This window comes from Saccostrea cucullata, unplaced genomic scaffold (assembly GCF_032062105.1).
Source record: "Saccostrea cucullata isolate Sc308-1 unplaced genomic scaffold, CSIRO_AGI_Scuc_v1 ctg320, whole genome shotgun sequence".
In the NCBI taxonomy this organism is placed as follows: Eukaryota; Metazoa; Mollusca; class Bivalvia; order Ostreida; family Ostreidae; genus Saccostrea; species Saccostrea cuccullata.
The window spans coordinates 333,955-356,867 of NW_026930920.1; the positions used below are offsets into that span (position 1 = coordinate 333,955).

At 34.2% G+C, this 22,913-nt stretch overlaps 2 protein-coding genes across 2 annotated transcripts; one reads left to right on the forward strand and one right to left on the reverse strand.

The window, feature by feature from the left end:
- Positions 1-1,369: 1,369 nt before the first annotated feature.
- Positions 1,370-9,981, reverse strand: LOC134230593 (synaptojanin-2-binding protein-like). The gene is made up of 4 exons (XM_062712435.1): positions 9,826-9,981; positions 2,508-2,644; positions 2,126-2,239; positions 1,370-1,788 (listed from the first exon to the last, which is right to left on the reverse strand). Exons 1-4 carry the CDS (start codon positions 9,881-9,883, stop codon positions 1,606-1,608), a joined length of 492 nt encoding a protein of 163 aa, XP_062568419.1. The 5' UTR covers positions 9,884-9,981; the 3' UTR covers positions 1,370-1,605.
- On the forward strand, positions 9,942-22,101 carry LOC134230592 (splicing regulator SDE2-like). Its single transcript, XM_062712434.1, has 7 exons — positions 9,942-10,083; positions 12,492-12,597; positions 12,884-12,995; positions 18,462-18,631; positions 18,882-19,026; positions 20,682-21,084; positions 21,506-22,101. The coding sequence occupies exons 1-7, from the start codon at positions 9,994-9,996 to the stop codon at positions 21,722-21,724; spliced, it is 1,245 nt and encodes a 414-aa protein (XP_062568418.1). The 5' UTR covers positions 9,942-9,993; the 3' UTR covers positions 21,725-22,101.
- The last annotated feature ends 812 nt before the right edge of the window (positions 22,102-22,913 follow it).

Consider the following 22,913-nt stretch of genomic DNA (forward strand, 5'->3'; position numbering starts at 1 on the left):
AGCTAAATTTTTTTTTAAAAGTAGGTCAAATTCCAAGGTCATGGTCAAAGGGTTAAAGTTCTTGGTATCCAAAGAAGGGACTTGTCTCAAGAATTGCATATGTGAAGTATGAAAGCCCTAGCCCTTACCGTTCAAACGTTATTGCCAAGGTTAAAGTTTTTTCATAAGTACTGAAATCTCCAAGGTCTAGCTCAAAAGGTAAAGTTGTTTGCATCCAATGAAAAGTCTTGCCACAAAGAATATATATGTGAAATATGAAAGTCCTAGTATCTACCATTCAAAAGTTGTGGCCAAGGTCAAAGTTTTTGAAAAGTAGGTCAAACGCCAAGGTCAAAGTTCTTGGTATCCAATGAAAAGTCTTCTCACAAGAATTACATACTAGTATATGACGTATGAAAGCCCTAAGCCTTTACCATTCAAAAGTTATGGTCAAGGTTAAAGTTTTTATAAGTACAGAAATCTCCAAGGTCAAAAGGTCAAGGTTGTTGGTATCAAATGAAAGGTCTTGTCACAAAAAATACATATGTGAAATTCCTAGTTTCTACCATTCAAAAGTTATGGCCAAAGTAAAAGTTTGGAATTTTTGTGCAAAAGTGGGTCAAACTGCAAGATCAAGGTCAAATTTGGTGGTACCCAAAGAAAGGTCTTATCACAAGGAATATATTATGAAAGTTATAATATAAAAGTTATAGGTTAAAATTTTTTTAATAAAAATATGCATGTCATTAAAATATGCATGTCAAATTACACTACAATTGCTGTAGATAATACTACATGTACATGTAAATAGAAAACAGCAATTTTAGTGAATCACGCTTATGATGAAATTCCCAGGATGGATGATTTTGCTTCATTTTCAACTTCACAAATTTGATCATTTTTTTGTATTTGTGAATTTCAATATACCGGTATATTTCTGTAAAAAACTTTGTTTTCTTACTGTGGCCTGATATAATTCCGGAGGCATTTATTCTTAAATAAACATGAATCTTCTCGACATGTGAATGCTTAGTGACACGTTGGCACTGTTTCTCTAGACAATGGTTCTAACTTCTATTCATACATTTCCACATATTGACCTTTTATTTTGCCCATCACAGAAGAGTGCCTGAACGCCTTTATTTGAACAAATATACTGTACATGTACAGGACATAGGGATGCTTTTAACTTCTTTCAGTTTATTATGCAATTGACTAATAATGGTCCACCCGTTTTTTGAAAAGCTTTGTTCTATTCCTTTTCCTATTCATCTCCATTTAAAACTTGGACCCACTGTTTAGTGTGACATATTTAAAACAGAAAAGCGCACCCGAGTCTTTGGCTCAGGTAAATCCCTCCAAAAACAACAGTAAGAATAAGCCATAAAAATTCAATAGAGCAAAACATTTATTAAAAAGAAACAAAAATCTTGCATTTTGCAAGACACAAGAAATAAACACATTGCAGTATATTTATAACTATCACATTATCATACCGAAGCTCTGAATAGGTCTAAACTGCTACTGATCAAAATTTTGTACAGATGAATTAAATAACTAATGATGGATGATCCCTCACAGTGTGCATTAAAACAATTGAATGTTACTTATTGGACTACATATTGTTCATTTTCTGTACCTAAAGTAATAGAAAGCGGCGGCGGCTGTTGCCGCGGTCACAAGAACTAGTAAGCTACCGTAGAGCGCTGTATTGGAGGAGGAGGAGCTAGAAGGAGTGCGTGATACAGAGGATCGGGAGCCGGCGGGGGACGCGCCTTGTTCATTCTCCTCACTCTCCCTCTGCTGCTGCTGTAAAAGTCAAAGGTAAACTTCATTTCATTATGGGTATACAGATATAGCTAAAGCAGATAAATAAACTCTGGATTCAAATATCTATTCACTCTAATAATGCACAACTTTCAAACTATCTGAATAAATGTTTGAATTTATATCATCCACATTCATTTTCTGATTAGCTTAAAAATGAAAATTTTTATAAACATGGACTTCAATTTTGACTTTTTATCATGAAACAAACTTATGATTCTTGTAAGGCCTAGCTAGCTAAGAGAGGGCTGCAAATTTTCCACATTGATTGTGCAGCATTCTCTCCTCCATCAGACACATATGTTAAGTTTTAACTCACATTTATTGCCTCCTCTGCTCCCTGCAGAACCCTCAGAGTGATTGTCTCCCCTGCATTGACAAAGTGTTGTACTGCTTCATTATGTGTGACTCTCTCCAAGCTGTGGCCGTTAATCTGAAGTAAAAGAGACAAATCTTAAATACAAAATAACTCTGCTGGTGCTAGAACCCAGGTTGAGAAAGTTAAAGTGAAAAATATATTGAGGTAGATGTATTTCTCAATAAGCAACAAGAACCATCATCATGCAAAATAATTAACCTTACTGTATTCAGTTGAATTGATTTTTTGCAAGAAATTTTATAAATCCTTAAAGACATTGTAAAGGACAATAAAGCAGTTTCAATTAAGTGCCAAAAGTAAAGAATAAACAATGAATAAATACTTCAAGAACTTTGTCTCCCTCTCTTAACCGGCCATCCTGAAATGCGGCGCCATCCTCTCTGATTTTGGTCACAAATATTCCCGAATCGCCCTGTACATATGGAATGTCTACACCTCCTCTGATGTTAAATCCTAGACCTGTAATACAACTTTAAATATAAAATAATGCTGTAAAAACTAAGATTTCAGAAACCAAATGTATTACATGTACCATACTGACTTCTTCAAATACTAGAAGTGTAGCTGCATAATTTGTCCTCTGATTTAAAATTCATATAGACTGAAATACTAAAGCTACAGATCCATCCATGGACTGAAAGCTCTGACTGAAGTTTAAAAAGTTTTTGTTTTAACATGGGAGGGAATTATAAAAGATAGTTATTTTACCATCTTAACTTTATATAGGAAACATTTTAACAGAAGTATAATAATATTTCTTATACACATTTCAATGCATAGAGCTCAGCATCCCATTTAACTCTAGACTTGCTCTTAGTACTTTTACTTTTCATCAGTTCTAAACTGTATATATTTGCTTTCAACGAAATTGTGTAAAACAATCACTGAGGCTAACACCCTATTATCTTTATACATTAGGGTAGAATCTGATATTCCAAAGCCACATTTTAGAAGCAACAAATAATAAATGAAGATACAAAAGTAACAAGATGTGTTTGTCAAACACTTATTGCAGCTTGTGAAGAGGGTTAAACTGTAAGACTCTAATGTCAAGGTCAAAATTGTTGGTATGCAAAGGAAGGTCTTGTCATAAACTTGTGAAATATGAAAGCTCCAGTACTTATGGCCAAGATTTAAGTTTTTAAAAATGGGTCACTCTAAGGTCGAGGTCAACAGGTCATATTTGGTGGTACCAAAGAAAGGTCAAGTGACACAAGGAATACACCTACGAAATATGATAGCCATAGCTCTCCCTACTCAGAAGTAATGGGCAATGATAAAGTTTTTGCGGACAAACAGACAAACAGGACAAAAACTATATACACTTGACTTTAATTATAATGCCCAATGTATTAGGTTTTATCAATAGTTTGGTGTTTGAAACTCATCATAAAATAAGCTAAACCAATCTCTACCCAGAGTTATCATTCCACTTAAACCTCTGTCAATGTCCAAAAAGTACCTGGTACCAGACACAAGTGTTCTTTTTTTTTCAATTGTTGTTCAAAATGGCACACAAGAAAGATTAACACCTTTACATTTCTGTATGTGCATGTGTTAATGCTTCGAATTGTTTGTCTATAAGAACTACACCAAGTAAAAGTAAGCTAGTTTCTACAAGAATCTTAATTGATATTTAGACATTGACAGGGGTGTTGTAGTAAGAGAAAAACGCCCTCGGCCTCTGGTGAGAGAATGAAGCTAGACATGCAGGGCTGACTACTAATCATGTAAAAGTTGTCAGACATGCCAAAAATCAAGAAGTTGATAAAACATTGGTCTTTTACAAATTCCTCTTAAAGTCATTGATCCGAACCAAAAGGCTGACAAATTCTATCCGTTTGCTTAATTGTTACAACTATTAGTTGGTGGTCGTAAACAAGGTTATTTCAAACATCTGGGTTGTCCCTAAGAATTGAAATGTAAGAAGGGGGATCAGGTTCCTCCTCTAGTGAGAAGTAAAGGAGAATACCAAAATAAATGGGATTACATTGTTATAGGCAGTAAAATTCTTGGCCCCTGGGACAACCCTGAAATGCTGATAACTGAATCCTTATTTTTCAAAGGTTACAGCGAGCTCAATAGACTAACGTGTACGAATGGAGGAAATTCGGGTTGAAATCTGCACATTGTTCCAAGAAATTTTTATCTCACCGCATGAAAAAATTCCAAACTCCCAATAATCCTTTGCGGTGCATAGCAACATTGTGGCAGAAACATAGCAACAACTTACTTGAAAAAAAGTCTCTTACTGAAGCTCTACTGGTTTGTACTTATAGCAAAGGAAGAGAAAAGTACTTAAGCAGTTGGGAATTGAAACTTTCCAACAGCAATAAATAGAATAATGATCCTTGATTAAGTCTCTTTATGTTCTTAGTGTATTCTACTTGTATGCCAAATTATATTATAATCAAACTAAATCTGTATTTGGAGTAGCATTTTGAGAGTATTAATCAAAAATTTCTATTTTTAGTAACCACGGCAACATCGTTCATCAAAATCAAAAACGGATACAAAGAATTATGTATCTTAGTGTAGTCTACTTGTGTGCCAAATTACACTGAAATCAGACCAAAACTGTAGGAGAAGTAGCATTTTGAAAGAATTTCACAAAAATTTCTATTTATAGTAACCACGGCAACACCATTCATCAAAATCAACAAGAGGCCCATGGGCCACATCGCTCACCTGAGTAGCTTTGACCATGCTGTTCTTTACCAGATTTCCCCCTTGTAATAACCTATTGTGATTCCAAATTATGGCCCCGTCCTACCCCCGGGGGTCATGAATTGAACAATTTAGAATCTACACTACCCCAGGATGCTTTCACATAAGTTTCAGCTTTTTTGGCCCACTGGTTCTTGAGAAGAAGATTTTTAAAGTTTTTTCCTATATATTTCTATGTAAAACTTGGATTCCCTATTGTGGCCCCGCCCAACCCCCGGGGGTCATGATTTGAACAATTTAGAATCTACACTACCTTAGGATGCTTCCACATAAGTGTCAGCTTTTCTGGCTCAGTGGTTCTTGAGAAGAAGATTTTTAAAGATTTGTTTTATATATTTCTATGTAAAACTTGGATTCCCTATTCTGGCCCCGCCCAACCCCCGGGGGTCATGATTTGAATAATTTAGAATCTACACTACCCCAGGATGCTTCCATATCAGTTTCAGCTTTTCTGGCCCAGTGGTTCTTGAGAAGATTTTTTCAAGACCCCACCCTATTTTTGTCTTTTCTTGATTATCTCCCCTTTGGAGGGGACTTGGCCCTTCATTTTAACAATTTAAACTCCCCTTTACCCAAGGATGCTTTGTACCAAGTTTGGTTAAAATTGGCCCAGTGGTTCTTGAGAAGAAGTCGAAAATGTGAAAAGTTTACGGACGGACAGACGGACGGACGGATGACGGACAAAATGTGATCAGAAAAGCTCACTTGAGCCTTCGGCTCAGGTGAGCTAAAAACCGATACACAGTATTATGTATCTTACTGTAGTCTACTTGTGTGCCAAGTTACATTGAAATCAGACCAAAACTGAAGGAGGAAAAGCATTTTGAAAGAATTTCACAGAAATTTCAATTTTTAATAACCACGGCAACACCGTTCATCGAAATAAAAAACCGATACACAGAATAAAGTATCTTAGTGTAGTCTACTTGTGTGACAAGTTTTATTGAAATCAGACCAAACTGTAGGAGAAGTAGCATTTTGAAAGAATTTCACAGAAATTTCTATTTTTAGTAACCACGGCAACACCGTTCATCGAAATCAAAAACCGATATACAGAATTATGTATCTTAGTGTAGTCTACTTGTGTGCCAAGTTACATTGAAATCAAACCAAAACTGTAGGAGGAGTAGCATTTTGAAAGAATTTCACAGAAATTCCTATTTTTAGTAACCATGGCAACACCGTTCATCGAAATCTAAAACCAATGTACAGAATTATGTATCTTAGTATAGTCTACTTGTGTGCTAAGTTACATTGAAATCAAACCAAAACTGTAGGAGGAGTAGCATTTTGAAAGAATTACACAGAAATTTCTATTTTTAGTAACCACGGCAACACCGTTTATCGAAATCAAAAACCGATACACAGAATTATGTATCTTAGTGTAGTCTACTTGTGTGCCAAGTTACATTGAAATCAAACCAAAACTGTAGGAGTAGCATTTTGAAAGAATTACACAGAAATTTCTATTTTTAGTAACCACGGCAACACCGTTTATCGAAATCAAAAACCGATAAATAGAATTATGTATCTTAGTGTAGTCTACTTGTGTGCCAAGTTATATTGAAATCAGACCAAAACTGTAGGAGGAGTAGCATTTTGAAAAATTGTTTACAGACAGAGAGACAGACAGACGGACAGACAGATGAACGCCGGACGCATTACTATCGCATAAGCTCTTCTGGTCTCTGACCAGTAGAGCTAAAAATTACAAACTACGATTTAATGCAATCTCCATACCATAAAACTATCGATTGCGTTCTAAGTCAACAGGACTTACTTTCATGACGATGTCATACTTTCGTCACTTTAACGGCTCGGGTATTTCCGATTTTGTCGGAAACTTCCGAAAAGTTCGGAATCTCGATCCCGATGCCTGGGAAGTGATTTCTTTTTATTCTTTTCTTTTATTAATGAATAGAGGATAGGCAGTGCAAGTAAAAGCTGAATAAAGGTTTTTGAGAGTAAATAACTGCGCTCGCCCCAACGGTCGCACCGTAGAACATATTATCAGTCGAGGGCATCATGGAAACAACTTATTTTTGAAATGATTTGTTTAAGTTATCAAATGTCAACATTTTGGGTTATCTTTCCCTGATTATGCCTTCCTTCTGTAACTTATTTCAGTTATTGGTATTTTACTATTCATTATTGTAAACCTACTGGTATCTGAAAAGCTTTAGTCATGCTGTGCTTGGGTTATTAAGTAGAAGGAAAAGGTTCATGACAGTAAAAGTAATCTATCTTTACAATCTAGCACATTGAAATTCCTCAAATCATAACTTATTTCTGTTATTTCATCCTTAACCCACCTCACTTTAGAACTCTTGCACAAAAATATACAGCTTTGCACAAAAAATGTAAGACTTAGAGATTGTACAGTAATGTCCAAAGATAATAAGAAAATTAGTCTCAGTGTTGGCAAAATTGGCGGAAGATGGGTAATTGACCCCTGAAATGTTCATGAAATGAAATTATTTTTCCTTTAAAAAAATCATGATATTTTTTTGATGTCATCCTAACTGCTTAGAAGATATTAAGTCTGTTAATTTTATTAAAAGAAGTACGTATATTTACAACTTTCTCAGCCTTACATTGTCTTTAATCAGCAGAAAACTCAACATATTGATGTTTTTTGGCAAAACTGATAGGTATTCTACTTTTTAAGAGTTAACTCAAATGAGTTACTTCTTTGTATAGTCCTAAATAAGTGCAGTAACCTAAACAAGTTATTTTAAAAAATAACTTGATTCCATGATGCCCCTGACTGATTATAGAGCAAAGTGATTTTTATTCCCTGTGGCTTTAAAATATATTGCAAATTAACAAAACTGAGAATCTTTTGTAAATTGTTTCTGATTGAAGCACATCTAAATGTTTGTTAGCAAAGAAGATAAACAGTACTTAAATGTTTGGCATAGCAAAGGTAAACAAAAATTTTTTTTTTTTTTCAGGTCCAGGAATATCACTAATTTAGCTACAGTGCTCGTGCTGTGATTCGCCATTGTCGCCAATTGCGAATTTTTTTCAAAAGTGGCGAAAAGAAATTCATAAGTGGCGAAAATGAATTTTTTAGATGTACCATGTACAAAATTTGTGTAGTCCTGGTTAGCTCCTTTGTTTCTTCAATGTATACAGATAAGTCCCTTTGTTTATTTAATGCAGCAGAGGTGTGAAAACTGAAACCTACATGTAGGAAATCATGTCTCACTTGAACGAACACAGCTGACTAGGTAACTAGCCTGGAGCAATAAAGGGATACAAAATTGCTTGAAATAATATAATTTGGATTAAACAAGGGGGGATAAAGTGTTATTAGGAGGTGAAGTTGGTAAATAAAAGATTTTTATCAACAAAATCTGGATCTATGTAGATCGTTTTTTTTAAAACTGAAAATAGCTGGGAAACATGACGAAAATTGTAAAGAATGGCTTCAAATTTTACCTAATAAAATTTGAAAAATGTGCACATTATACCATAAACTGACAAAGAGTGAAAAAGAAATTGGTTTGGAAACAAAATTATCTTAGTAAATTACACTGAATTATTTACAATTTCATGAGCTTGCATATTAAACTCTGGAGTCTCCAATTTGTTAAAATAAAGTCAAGTTTTAAACCTAATTTTCATTACTTTTTAATTACACTTCTTTTCTCATAAATGTCATATATATTTACCCGGTACTAGGTCTGTAGCCCCCCCCCCCTCCCAGGCAAAAAACAAATGTAAACAAGAGGACATTTTCTGTCAAGAGTTGGCTGATATCAATTCAATATCAAATCAATTGTATAATTCCAATATTAGTTTTTTTTTAAATGGATACTACCATAAGCATAATAAGCTTTAAACATTACAATTTTAAATCAATGTCTGTGATAAAGATAATGAAAAAAAATTTGAATAACATAAAGTGCATTGCATTGTCGAGAAATCAGATGTAAGTATGCCTTTCCTTTTGTCGCGAAAAGTGGCGAAAAATATTTTCGGTCCAGTGGGAGCCCTGTTTAGCTATATAGCTTAATTTACCTATATAGCTTTATTTAGCTATTTTAGAATAAGTTTCTGTTTTATGAAAAGCAGACAAAAAGTCGCATGAAAATTATGGCTGATATTGATATTTTTTTTTAAAGGTTTGAAAAAAAACAACCTAGGGCATAGATAGTAAAAACATTGCCTCTTTTAAACACTTTTAACCAAAAAATGCATCTCTATTGTTTGGATAGCTGTCCCTCACTGGAAGTGCGATGAGGCATGACTAAGTGTGATTGCCTTGCATTGTGCTGAATTATTATCAATTATCTTGTTGACGGTGACAAAAACTGCTTTTCTTTGTTAAAATAGCTGCTTAACCACATATTAACTGTTATACATAGCCCCAAAACTTTTAGATCTTTGATTGCAATTGCAAAAAACAAGAAATGTATTTAAAAGTGGGTTTTTGGTGAATTGTTTTCAGTCCATTTCAAAGTTGAAAACTAATACTGCCTCATTATGCGACTTTTTGTCTGCTTTTCATGAAACATAAATTTACTCTGAAATAGCTATATAAAGCTATATTACATAGGTAAATAAATCTATATAGGTAGATTTAGCTATATAGCTAAATATTGTGATTTTCCTAGACCTGTTTTTGACAAAATAAAAATATTTCAATATTTATTGAATGAACAATGGGCTGATCTGGTATGCATGTTCAAATTTCTTTTCCAAAAGGTTTACAGCTCTGTAGCCAGCAAAATTGACGTATATATAATCCAAAAGGTGGAAAGTGTTAGTTCGAATTTACTGCAAAACCCTAAGGTCCTGGCACAGTGAGAAAAATAACGGTCGAGAAAATTCGAAACTCATACCGAAATTCGTGTTTAGCAACGAAGGATAATAGTACAGATTTATCCTTGATATACCTCACTTACCATGCTCTCCTCGATCTAATGTTATTTCTACTATATTGTCAGGGGGTGCCTCAGCCATGGATACAGCGAAAAATTATAGTTTCGATTTGCACCTCAAAGGTCGGTTATTGCACTCTTTTGCTTGGTGGAGGTAAAGAATTTCAAATTCAAAGCGTTCGTAAAACGTTGATGATTTCACCCCTCAATCCCGTTGGAACTTTTTCACTGAAAAAGATGAACAACCTGGAGCTTATTTTCGGTCTTTTAGAATCAAATAATGTAAGTATATGTACCCATGGCCTGCGACAGATGTTGGATACATGTATTTTCTCGATGTTCATAACATGGGAGATAAACAAATTAGTGTTAATCCAATAATCGGGTAAAAACACTGGAAGATATTTTATTATATAAAAAAAAAATAGAAAATGAAATATATATAGCATGTACAAAATCATGCTTTGATTTTACAATTTTCACATTAACAACCAGTGACTTTGTCTCAACCAGCATACAAGTATTGGCAAGTAATTATTACTATAAACAGGTCCAGTCCAAAGACTATTTCTACCTATGTAGCTATTAATAGCTACCTAGGTATTTAAAGCTACCCAAAGGAGCTATTTTTACCTACTTTTTATATTTTCTGCATTTTGCAATCAAAAGACCATATGGCGCAACATGGTGAATACCATATTTTTTTTATATAGTCACACTAATGATGAATACGACGAAATTTTGGCCAAAAAATGATTACTTCCTGAATCGGCAATATTACATTAGTTTCTGTGCAACATTGATAATATACGAAGTAATCATTTTTTGGCCAAATTTTTGTCATATCCATCATTAGTGTGACTGTATCAAAAATATGATATTCACCTTGTTGCGCCGTTTGGTCTTTTGATCGCAAAATGCAGAAAATATAAAAAGTAGGTAAAAATAGCGACTTTAGGTAGGTTTAAATACCTAGGAAGCTATTAATAGCTACGTAGGTAGAAATAGTCTTTGGACTGGACCTGATAAACCCGTCATCTTTGATCAGGTTGGAACAATCACCCAAAAGGGATATAAAAACCCGTTAGGGATATAATTTCCCTTTTAGGAAATAATTTTACAATGCAAAAAATGATTTTATTTGGGGGGGATTAATATCATAAATCTGCATCAAAATAATTTACATGTAAAACTTTTGGCAAGCAAGTTTTTCTGCAACCTTATGGGTTGTTAGATTGATCCCAAGAAGTTCACAACCTTCTGAGGGATCAATCTCTTAAACAGTGCCTGAGTGGTCATACAGAAAAACTTGTTAACCAAAAGTTATTCCCTTATAAGTATCTTGATGCAGATTTTTATAGCCAAGATAAAAATTTTCACTTTTTGCATTGTTAATTTACATCCCTTTTGAGAGATTATATCGCGAACGGGCTATTATCTCCCGTTTACAATTGGGCGATTGGTCCAAACCTGTTGATATAGCAAGCCTAGCAAAATCTCTTCTACTATTGAGCTAGGGCTGGGATGATACAACTTTTTCTATATCGATACTTATCACGATATTTGAGCCACGATACGATATGTATCACGATATGTTTAATTGCTTATAAAATCTTTTTTTGCATTGAAATAAACAAATTATTTCTTTGCAAATAAGAATAATTTATTCAAAAGAGTTGTTCATATGTTTTAAAACAAAAATATGTTACTCAAATGGTGTTAATTATTATTTATTTCATATCTACATTTATATTTAACTTATTTATTTTATATATCAAACCCCAAATGTTAAATAAACCAAGAAAATTAGAGGTCAGATTTTGATGGGCAATATTTCGATATTTCTTCATATGTATCGATATGCGTATCGTCCTCACATATATCACGATATATCGATATTTCGATATATCGTCCCAGCCCTATATTGAGCTACTATTCAAAATGGCTTGATATAGTTATACACTTATAAAGGTATTCACTAAATGAAGTTAATTGCAGCTAAATTAGAATTTTGATGGGGTGACCGACTGATCGTTATGGCGAGAGCAGTATAGTTTTCAATTTAGATAGGGTACATCTAAGCTCTGATGTTTTACATAAACAAAGTGTGAACATGCAGTGTTAGAATATTTGATCTTCTGTTTTATGCAATATTCATTAAATCAAGGGATTTTATTTTTTGTTGAACTTTTGTTGCTATGGCAAAAATGTGCTGCAGATCACTTAATTTTTGTGAAAAACTTTTTTTAGGAGAAAGTCATTATCTCCTTATTAGCCATTAAAGACAAAATTTTCACAAAATATGGTATTGCTGTGTATAATCTCAAGGAATACTTATATTCCTGTGAGTCAAATTTTGTGAGCACACTGTCTTGTGTAACTAATACACATGTAATTTTGCAAAAATAAAGTTCCGCAAATAAAATAATTCAGTTCACTTTATTGACAATTACCATGTCGACATATTGTCATGAACATTAAAAATATAACACAAACTAATATGATTAATGCATGCATATACAAAATGATAAGTGTGAGGTTAACAAAAGTAGATGTATTCTGTGTGGCTTTAAAAATTACAGAAAAATCTGACCTGCTAGCAATTCCAGAATTCTAATTTCTACACAAACTGTATTAGATAAATAATTCAGTTTTGAAATACTTGTTTAAGAATCTCAATTGCATTTCAGAATGATTTTTACATCACATGTAATGGAAAAATTGTCAGAAACCCTGAGGAGGTCCAAGAGGGCAGCATCTACCACATTGTACCAAGGCTGGTGGGTGGTAAGGGAGGTAAGTCAGGAATACAGTATAAAGGATTACAAGATTTATTGAAACTATATTATAGCAACTGATAGCTCACTGTATATTTAACAATAACTATATGCATGGGTATTGAAATTCTGAAGTAAAATCTTCAGCATGTAAAACAATTTGAAAATAATCATTATAGTAATCGCTAAGATAGATATAATTGTATTTTTTGTTGCACCACTTCAGGAAAACTTGCTTGATTATACTGAACAGTAGTTCTTCTGGTTATGGTACACTTGTAGTCATGTAATATAATTCTTTCTAGGTTTTGGTTCTATGCTGAGAGCCATTGGAGCACAAATAGACAAAACTAACAACAGAGAAGCTTGTCGAGATCTAAGTGGTAGAAGAATGAGAGATGTCAACAATGAAAAACAGTAGGTCTCCCTAGGATTATTACAAAATCATCAGAAAATTGTCAGCAGTAAACTACTATATACAGGGTTATTTTTGCCTCGCTTTGTTTTCGCCTTTCAATCTTATAAACAATTTTGCCTCATCTTAGATTCGCCCAGTCACACTTTTGTTTAAGAAATTATACTATATTTTTTGAATTTGCCCCGTTTTAAATTCGCCCAACTGAGGCTAGGGCAAAAGGGGCGAAAATAAAAAAGGGGCTTAATTTCCATGTATACAGTATACCTGTACGATTTAATTAGTTTAGTATTTTACATGGTTTATATACCGTATTTGGGGGAATACAATACGCACTTTTTTCCTAAAATAAATTACTGTGAGAAAGGGATGTATATTTTACATCACAATGGGATTTTGACAAGTTTTTCTTTCAGGTGAAACACGGCTATCATACGTACATACCGTAGTATTACCTATAGACATATGTAATTTCTTTTATTTATCGCCATATTTTAAACTTCGGAAAGTTATTGTTGGAAGGTATGCTTCTTAAAAATGTCACTTTCATAATCTTTTGATACTTAAATAACATGAAAAAGTAAGTTAAAAGTAATTTGAGCTGCATGTTGATTGTCTCCGAGGAGGCCGCCATTACCGATGTTATTTTTAGACGTTCACTCATTCCTATGTCACGTGTTTCCGTAATGATAGTGCACATGCACCTTATCTGCCAGACAAAGTAATAAATCATTTTTTAATGAAATACAATAAAATAAATATTAATTTTAGGTTTAAAATAACTCAATGATAATCTGCAACAATATTAACACCCCTCCATACGTCCCAATGAAAGGAAGCCAATGTTGTGACACACGTGCGCTGGTCAAATGATAATTACCTATCAACACCCCTCGGGGAAATTAATTGTCTACCGACTCCAAAGCAATGTTTTTACAGTTACAGCACTGATTATTTACTGCCATGTTAATTGCTTTGATTATTTTCTTTGTTAAAAATTGGGGGTCGGTTTATGACCTTTCGTATGTGTGAGCATGTGTAGATTACAGCACTTTAAACAATTAAACACTTGTTAAATGTAATTTTACCTTATTAGCTCTACTGGTCAGAGACCAGAAGAGCTTATGCGATAGTAATGCGTCCGTCGTCCGTCCGTCTGTCTGTCTGTCTGTCTGTCTGTAAACAATTTTTCAAAATGCTACTCCTCCTACAGTTTTGGTCTGATTTCAATATAACTTGGCACAAAAGCAGACTACACTAAGATACATAATTCTGTGTATCGGTTTTTGATTTCGATGAACGGTGTTGCCGTGGTTACTAAAAATAGAAATTTCTGTGAAATTCTTTCAAAATGCTACTCCTCCTACAGTTTTAGTCTGATTTCAATATAACTTGGCACACAAGTAGACTACACTAAGATACACAATTCTGTGTATCTGTTTTTGATTTCGATGAACGGTGTTGCCGTGGTTACTAAAAATAGAAATTTCTTTGAAATTCTTTCAAAATGCTACTCCTCCTACAGTTTTAGTCTGATTTCAATATAACTTGGCACACAAGTAGACTACACTAAGATACATAATTCTGTGTATCGGTTTTTGATTTCGATGAACGGTGTTGCCGTGGTTACTAAAAATAGAAATTTCTGTGAAATTCTTTCAAAATGCTACTCCTCCTACAGTTTTAGTCTGATTTCAATATAACTTGGCACAAAAGTAGACTACACTAAGATACATAATGCTGTGTATCGGTTTTTGATTTCGATGAACGGTGTTGCCGTGGTTACTAAAAATAGAAATTTCGGTGATATTCTTTCAAAATTCTACTCCTCCTACAGTTTTAGTCTGATTTCAATATAACTTGGCACACAAGTAGACTACACTAAGATACACAATTCTGTGTATCGGTTTTTGATTTCGATGAACGGTGTTGCCGTGGTTACTAAATTTCTGTGAAATTCTTTCAAAATGCTACTCCAAATACAATTTTAGTTTGATTATAATATAAATGTGGCATGCAAGTAGACTGCACTAAGAACATAAAGAGACTTAATCAAGGATCATTATTCTATTTATTGCTGTTGAAAAGTTTCAATTTCCAACTGCTTAAGTACTTTTCTCTTCCTTTGCTATAAGTACGAACCAGTAGAGCTTCAGTCTCGACAGAGACTTCTGGTCTTATACTTATTGGCCTCTTGTTTAAATAATTGAGAGTTGAAAATGAAATATAAATTATGCTAAAACTTTTAATAAAAGTGGTATCATTTAGAAAATAAGATATCCGTGAAGATTCAGAAGAGGAAAATCGTAGTCTTCTTAAAGAAATAAATACTTTGATGTTTCAATTTCGTTTCCTGTTAAAATATTGTAAGATAATTTTCAGCATGATTATCTAGAACCAAAATTAGATATGACAACTGATAAAACTTTTGACAATTTGTTGAAATAAAATTATTTTATCTAAGAATATGGCGACGCATAATTTCAAAATCACGTAACTATTCTTAAAAAAAAAAATCTGTTAATACTTTTACGCATCATTATCTTGTGCTTTGTTGAAATAAATGAATAAATAATTTTCTCCAGATTACCGCGATATGGAATGTCAGGATTAAGAGAAAGTTATAAAGTGTGTATTTAAAAAAAAGTGTGTTCAGTTAATTTTTGACACTTAATTCTCGCGTCGATTTTCGTAACAAATTACCGCGATTTTCAAAGTTCAGAACATCGCTTGGTAAATTTTTCTGTTGCGTATAATACATCCGAACTGCATAAAAAAAATATTTTTTCCCCAGTTTCAGACTCAAAAAGGGGGGTGCGTATTTTACATCAATGCGTATTATACTCAGCCAAATACGGTATTAAACATGAGTTATTTGATTGTGCAATTCCATTAATTTATAAAACAATTAAATATAATTTTATTGAAGAAGTATAAATTAAGACTAATTTTAAAACAAAGCAAAATAGTTTTGCCTCTTGTCTTTGTGATCCCCGTAATGTGCAGGCTTCTTACATATATATGTCCACAGTCAGACTGTCTACTATTTGCCTTAATTTTTAGGTCACCTGAGTAACTCAGGTGACCTATTGCTATCCGTTTTCGTCCGTAGTCGTGTGTCGTGCGTCGTGTGTTAACATTTGAACATTTTCAGCTTCTTCTCTGAAACCACTAAACCAATTTCAACTAAATTTAATATACAGCATCTATGGTTGAAGGGGAATAAAAATTTTGAATTTTATTGTCCCTGCCCCCCTGGGGCCTGAGGGGTGGGGCTAAAACCACTAAAATTATTGCAATCTAATTATCTTTTAAAATCTTCTTTACTCCTGGACATCAAGCAGGCAAACTGTTGGCGCGAATGTAATGAGCATTGAGTCCTCTACCAAAATTGTGAAATTCATGGCCCCAGGGTCAGGGGTTCTAGTGCTAGGGCGGGGCTATATAGATTATATAGTGAAAATGCATTAATTCTATGATGAGCAAGAGTGCCACTTCCAAAATTGTGAGTTTTATGACCCCAGGGTCAGGGGTTCTGGTGTTAGGATGGCTCTATTGGTTATATAGTGAAAATGCATTAATTCTTTGAAAATCTTCTTCTCTGCTTCTGGGTATTAAATAAACTAACTAAGTCATAGTTATGATGAGCAAGAGTGCCTCTTCCAGAATTGTGAATTTTGTGGCCCCAGGGTCATGGGTTCTGGTGTTAGGGTGGGGCTCTATTGATTATATAGTGAAAATGCATTAATTCTTTGAAAATCGTCTTCTCTGCTTCTGGGTATTAAATAAACTAACTAAGTCATATATAGTTATGATGAGCAAGAGTGCCTTTCCCAGAATTGTGAATTTTGTGGCCCCAGGGTCATGGGTTCTGGTGTTAGGGTGGGGCTCTATTGATTATATAGTGAAAATGCATTAATTCTTTGAAAATCTTCTTCTCTGCTCCTGGGTATTAAATAAACTAACCAAGCACATAGTTGTAATGAGCAAGAGTGCCACTTCCAAAATTGTGAATTTTATGGCCCCAGGGTCATGGGTTCTGGTGTTAGGGTGGGGCTCTATTGATCATATAGTGAAAATGCATTAATTCTTAAAAATCTTCTTCTCTGCTCCTGGGTATTAAATAAACTAACTAAGTACATAGTTATGATAAGCAAGAGTTCCTCTTCCAAAATTGTGAATTTTATGGCCACAGGGTCATGGGTTCTGGTGTTAGGGTGGGGCTCTATTGATCATATAGTGAAAATGCATTAATTCTTTGAAAATCTTCTTATCTGCTTCTGGGTATTAAATAAACTATGTAAGTACATAGTTATTATGAGCAAGAGTGCCTCTTCCAAAATTGTGAATTTTATGGCCCAAGGATCATGGGTTCTGGTGTTAGGGTGGGGCTCTATTGATCATATAGTGAAAATGCATTAATTCTTTGAAAATCTTCTTATCTGCTTCTGGGTATCAAATAAACTATGTAAGTACATAGTTATTATGAGCAAGAGTGTCTCTTCCAAAATTGTGAATTTTATGGCCCCAGGGTCAGGGGTTCTGGTGTGAGGGTGGGGCTCTATTGATCATATAGTGAAAATGCATTAATTCTTTGAAAATCTTCTTCTCTGCTCCTGGGTATTAAATAAACTAAGTACATAGTTATGATAATCAAGAGTTCCTCTTCCAAAATTGTGAATTTTATGGCCCCAGGGTCATGGGTTCTGGTGTTAGGGCGGGGCTCTATTGATTATATAGTGAAAATACATTAATTCTTTGAAAATCTTTCCTTTGCTCCTGGTTTTTTGCCAATGATCCAAGTATATAATTATATATATTTGTGATGAGGAAAGGTGCATCTAGCAAAATGGTTAATTTCATGGTCAGGGGTATCGGGCTGGGGGGGGGGGGGGGGTACATTGTCTGAAAATAAATAAATCATTGAAATCTGCTCTTTGGTATTAATCAACCATTTTATGATAAAATTTGCAAAATTTTGAAATATGTGGCCCCAGGGTCAGTGGTTCCTTTGGGATGAGGTGTACAACTGGTTATAAAGTGGAAGTGCATTTTCTCTTAATGTTACTCTGATCTACCTCTGGGTATTAAGTAAATAGAATAAGCATGCTAAGTCTATAAATTATGATAAGCAATGGTGCCTCTTTCAAAATTGTGAATTGCAAATTTCATGATCTCTGGTTTAAAACACGAACCAAATTTAATTGTTTGAAAGTTGTTGCACAATACTCAGGTGACCTATAAGGCCCGTGGGCCTCTTGTTGTTTTTCCAGTTTTAATGCCTGTGTCCGTGTATCTGAAAAATTTAAAAGAGCTTTAAATGAAAATTGACATAAAAGTATATGCATTTAAATGCAATAATTGAAGGTGGTTTACATCTGACTACATATAATAATTCAGTTGTAAAAAGAATCTAAATAATATAATTAAAGAATGCTATACTTATTGATGCTGTGGATTCAATCTAGGCTAAAGGAATGGGTCGCTAAAAAGGCAGAGCAAGAAAGAGAACGAGAGGAGAAGAGGCGGGAAAGAATGGAGAGAAGAAGAGCCGTGCCCAGTCACAAGTTTGAGGACCTGCTGTATGATCAACAGAAGGCAGCTGTGGCAGAAAACCAAGAGGATGCTCTACAGACTGGTAGGCTGTTAAATCTCGACGTACAGTCCTTACTGAAAATTAATCAATCAGGCTCCAGGGCCATAAAAACTGAGACCAGCTCACTTTAGATCTCAATCTCAGTTTTTCAATTGGGATTTATTGTAGAAAAGTGAGACTCAGATCAAAAGTGAGCTTTTTCCGGAGCCAGATATAATGCAAGAGACTTTGAATTTAAATTAATTTAAGTTTAGGGCATAAAACTGATAGTTTATTTTCATTATATATGTAGGATTGCAGCGAGTACTAAGTAAACAGAAAGCATCATGTACGATTACATCAGAGATGGAGGAGGCTGGGCCATCAGGAAGTGGACTCAAACGGAAAAGTGATGACAAGGGGGGGCCCTGTCACAAAGTCAAGAAACACAATGAATGGTAAGATACTAGGCAGATTGTCTATATAGAAAATATCCTATTGCAAAATATTTGTAAGTAATACTTTTAGCTCACCTGAGCTGAAAGCGCAAGTGAGTTTTTCTGATCACCCAATGTCCGTCCTTCGTCCGTCTAGCTGTCTGGCTGTCCGTTTGTAAACTTTTCACATTTTCAGCTTCTTCTCAAAAACCACTGGGCCAATCTTGGTACAAAGCATCCTTGGGTGAAGGGTACTATGAATTGTTAAAATGAAGGGCCAAGCACCCTTCCTAAATGAGATAATCAAGAAAAGACAAAAATAGGGTGGGGTCATTAAAAAGTCTTCTTCTCAAGTCCCACTGGACCAGGAAAGCTGAAACTTGTGTGGAAGCATCATGGGATAGTGTATATTCTAAATTTTTCAAATCATGATCCCTGGGGCTAGGGCAGGTCCACAATAGGGAATCCAAGTTTTACATTGAAATATATAAGGACAATCTTTAAAAATCTTCTTCTCAAGAACCACTGGGCCAGAAAAGCTGAAACTTATGTGGAAGCATCCAGGGGTAGTGTAGATTCTACATTCTTTAACATGATTAATTTGAGGATAGAATGCATGCATTAATATTTATTGCAGTTTGTGCAATTAATTACATTATCATATATAACATTTTTGTAAAAGTTTTCCCATTATATCACAAATATAATATTTTTATTAATATGCCCTAAAAAAACTGCCGAATCACGCTGGATACAGTTATGTTCCACCGGAAACAGTTATGTTGCCCTCCCGAACACAGTTATGTTCCCTCGAGTGCAATCATTCTGCATATTAATTATGTCGGGTTCGAAATTCACAGAGGCAGTTGCTAAGCAAACGTAAACAGTTTCACGAATTCAAAGTTAAAAAGTCGAGACAACATCTGCGATTTGTTTATTTGAATTCAGAGGAATTAGATACACATGTAATTTAATTGAGGGGAAAAATTCTTTAAATACAACAAAGGTTATCAACACAAGTGTCAGCATACTGAAAACGTTCTGCCATGAAACAGGACGGGATATTTCAGAATTATACTTAACGTACATATGTGTTCATAGTGTTCAATAAATATGTTCGATGATCGATTTGGGTTCAATGCTAAAAAATGTTATATACATGTACCATATATTACATGGCTTAATTCTCGGGCAGCAATACCAGAATATTTGCCCCTCGGTGACAGGAAAGCCCTGGAATGTTATGTCTCCCTCTGCCTGTGGCATCGGGCGACATAACACTCCAGGGCTTTCCTCTCACCTTGGGCAAATATTCTGGTATGCTGCCCTCGAAGCCATGTAATATATGTATAATTTTTTATGGGTTCATAGTGTTGTTTGATATTTTTAAAAAATTTAAAAAAAATTAACTTATACAAAGTTTAAAAAACTAGGGCAGCCATAATCCAAATGTACCAAAAAAAATAACTTTTTAAATTATTTATTACATCTCGTACCTATGCTGTTTGGTCTACACATGCTTAAAACCAAAGAAAGATGGCTACTGATTGCTTTTGGAAAAAGAAAATAGTCTGATGAACACAAAAGTGTAGTGTTTGGGAAAATGAACTATTTGTCAACTAACGCGGTTGACTTTGAGAAGTTTTCATATCTCTAGTGCACATTTATCTTTTCAGGATAGGGATTGACCTTGACAATCTAAGTGACCTTGATAGTGATGAAGAAAGTGAGCCTAAAAGTGATCAGTCTTCAGCAGATCAGAATGAGGCTAGTAATGGAGATCAAAGTGAGGCTGGTGATGAAGATCAAAGTGAGGCTAATAATGGAGATCAGAGTGAAGCTGGTAGTGGCTCAACAGAATCTGAACACACTGTGAGATTGACAACTAAAAATACACCAGACAGTGACTCTAAGGAGCAAGAAGCATCAGAATGTGAAGCAAATTTGAAAGAAATAAGGGAAAACATTTCTGATGTGGAGAACAAAACATCCTTTGAGAAATCTCAACAGGAGTGTCAAAAGAATTCTCAGGACTCCAGCACATCAGAGCCAGCCCCAGAACAGTCAGAGGAAACAGAGGTGTGTAGTCTTTACACATTATGAAAGTATTATTGTTAAGACAAATTGAAGTTTATTTTTGTAGCAAAGCCAGTCTTTTAAAAAAGTATTTCTGAGCAAAGTTATATGTACATGTATTTTTCATATTTTCTGCTTCGTTGGCAGGTTTCGTTTTAGAGAATTCATCAAACTTTTCAAATTGTTTTATGTATACACTATACAAATACGCGTACAGTTGAAATTCAGTAATGATATTTGGAATACCATTGATATGGCAAAAAGATCTGAAAATCCCAATCACATTCTTAATCTTTTCTTTCCTTGATATCTCAAATACTTGAAGTTTTTTCTTGGTTCGACCATATGGATATCTTTGTATGCAGCCTTTTTTTCCCATTTACTTATAAATTGTTACATGATTTCTGTATGACATGTTTTGTAGGATGAGAAGCCATTTGACTTTGATGACTACTGCAGTGTGGGAGACCTGGAGGTGTTAGGACTGGAGAGGTTGAAGTCTCTCCTCATGGAAAGGGGGATGAAATGTGGGGGGACCCTACAGCAGCGGGCTGAGAGGCTGTTCTCAGTCAAAGGACTGGACCCTAAGGACATTAATCCCTCACTGCTGGCCAAACCATCAAAGGGCAAGGGGAAAAAATAATAACTGACATTAATACAAGTTTATGATAATATTGGTAAAGCAACACCATAGAGCTGATTGATTTTCAAACTTACACAACAGTACATTCCTAGCTGGTATATAAATATTTAATGAAATAATTGAAAAAGTTAGCAAAGTTTGTATATGTATTTAATGAATGGGAAATTTGTATATTGTTTTTTTAAAGTAAATTTCATGTAAAATTGGTAAATTTTAAAATGATAGTTGTACATATGCTGATACAATTTTATGAGGTAATGATACAGTTGAACTTTAGTATTTCAAACAGTAGGCTTCAGTTCAGTTTTTTTAAAGGCCCCATTCAGTCTGAGATATCAATATTTGACTTTATCTTCATTTTGTGCAATGAATTTGTCATTATATCATCACTTTACATTATTTAATAAAGATTCATTTTCAAATACTACATTATTTAGTTATATCTATCTATACCCCACATTATAAAATATTTACCATTTAAAAAAAAAACCCTGGCCTAGGCCTAGGCATTAGCTGATGAACTCATTACAGTGGAAATATATACATGTATAATATGGAGATCTCTGGTGTCAGATGGTGGACAGAAGAATCAGTTTAAAGCAAAGAGAAAGACATTTTTAAATATATGAGTGCAAGTAGTTGCAATGATATATATTCTTGAGTATTTATAGAGTATTAAATGGTGGAATTTTGGAATGCAAATTTATTAAAAACTTGGACATAAAGGCCCCACTCATGGTTCATTAGTATTAAGGCAACATTAGTACATGTACATTGTATTTGTATTGATGTATGACATTTGAAGAAAATATTTTAAATAGTTTCTTAAAAACTGAGTTTAATAAACAATAAACAGTAAAGTCAAAGGTCTTGGGAAGGTCAAGGTAACAAAGTTGATGAATTCTCACCAAATAATGAGCAAAAGATTTTTTATTGTTTAAAGCCAAGTGGGCAATACTTTAGCCAAATTTCGGCAGATTTAGTAAATGAAAAAAAACAAAATTGAGAAAAGTGAGCTGGTCAAAGGAAAAGTTGAGGTCATGAATATTAATGAAGTTGAATAGCTCTCCTCAACATGTATCACCATTTAAAGTTTGATTAAACTATTGTGATTCTTCTATATAACTAGGCTAAATATAAATTTGAAGTCAAGGTCAAAGGGTCAAGGGAAAAAAATATGATGCAGTTG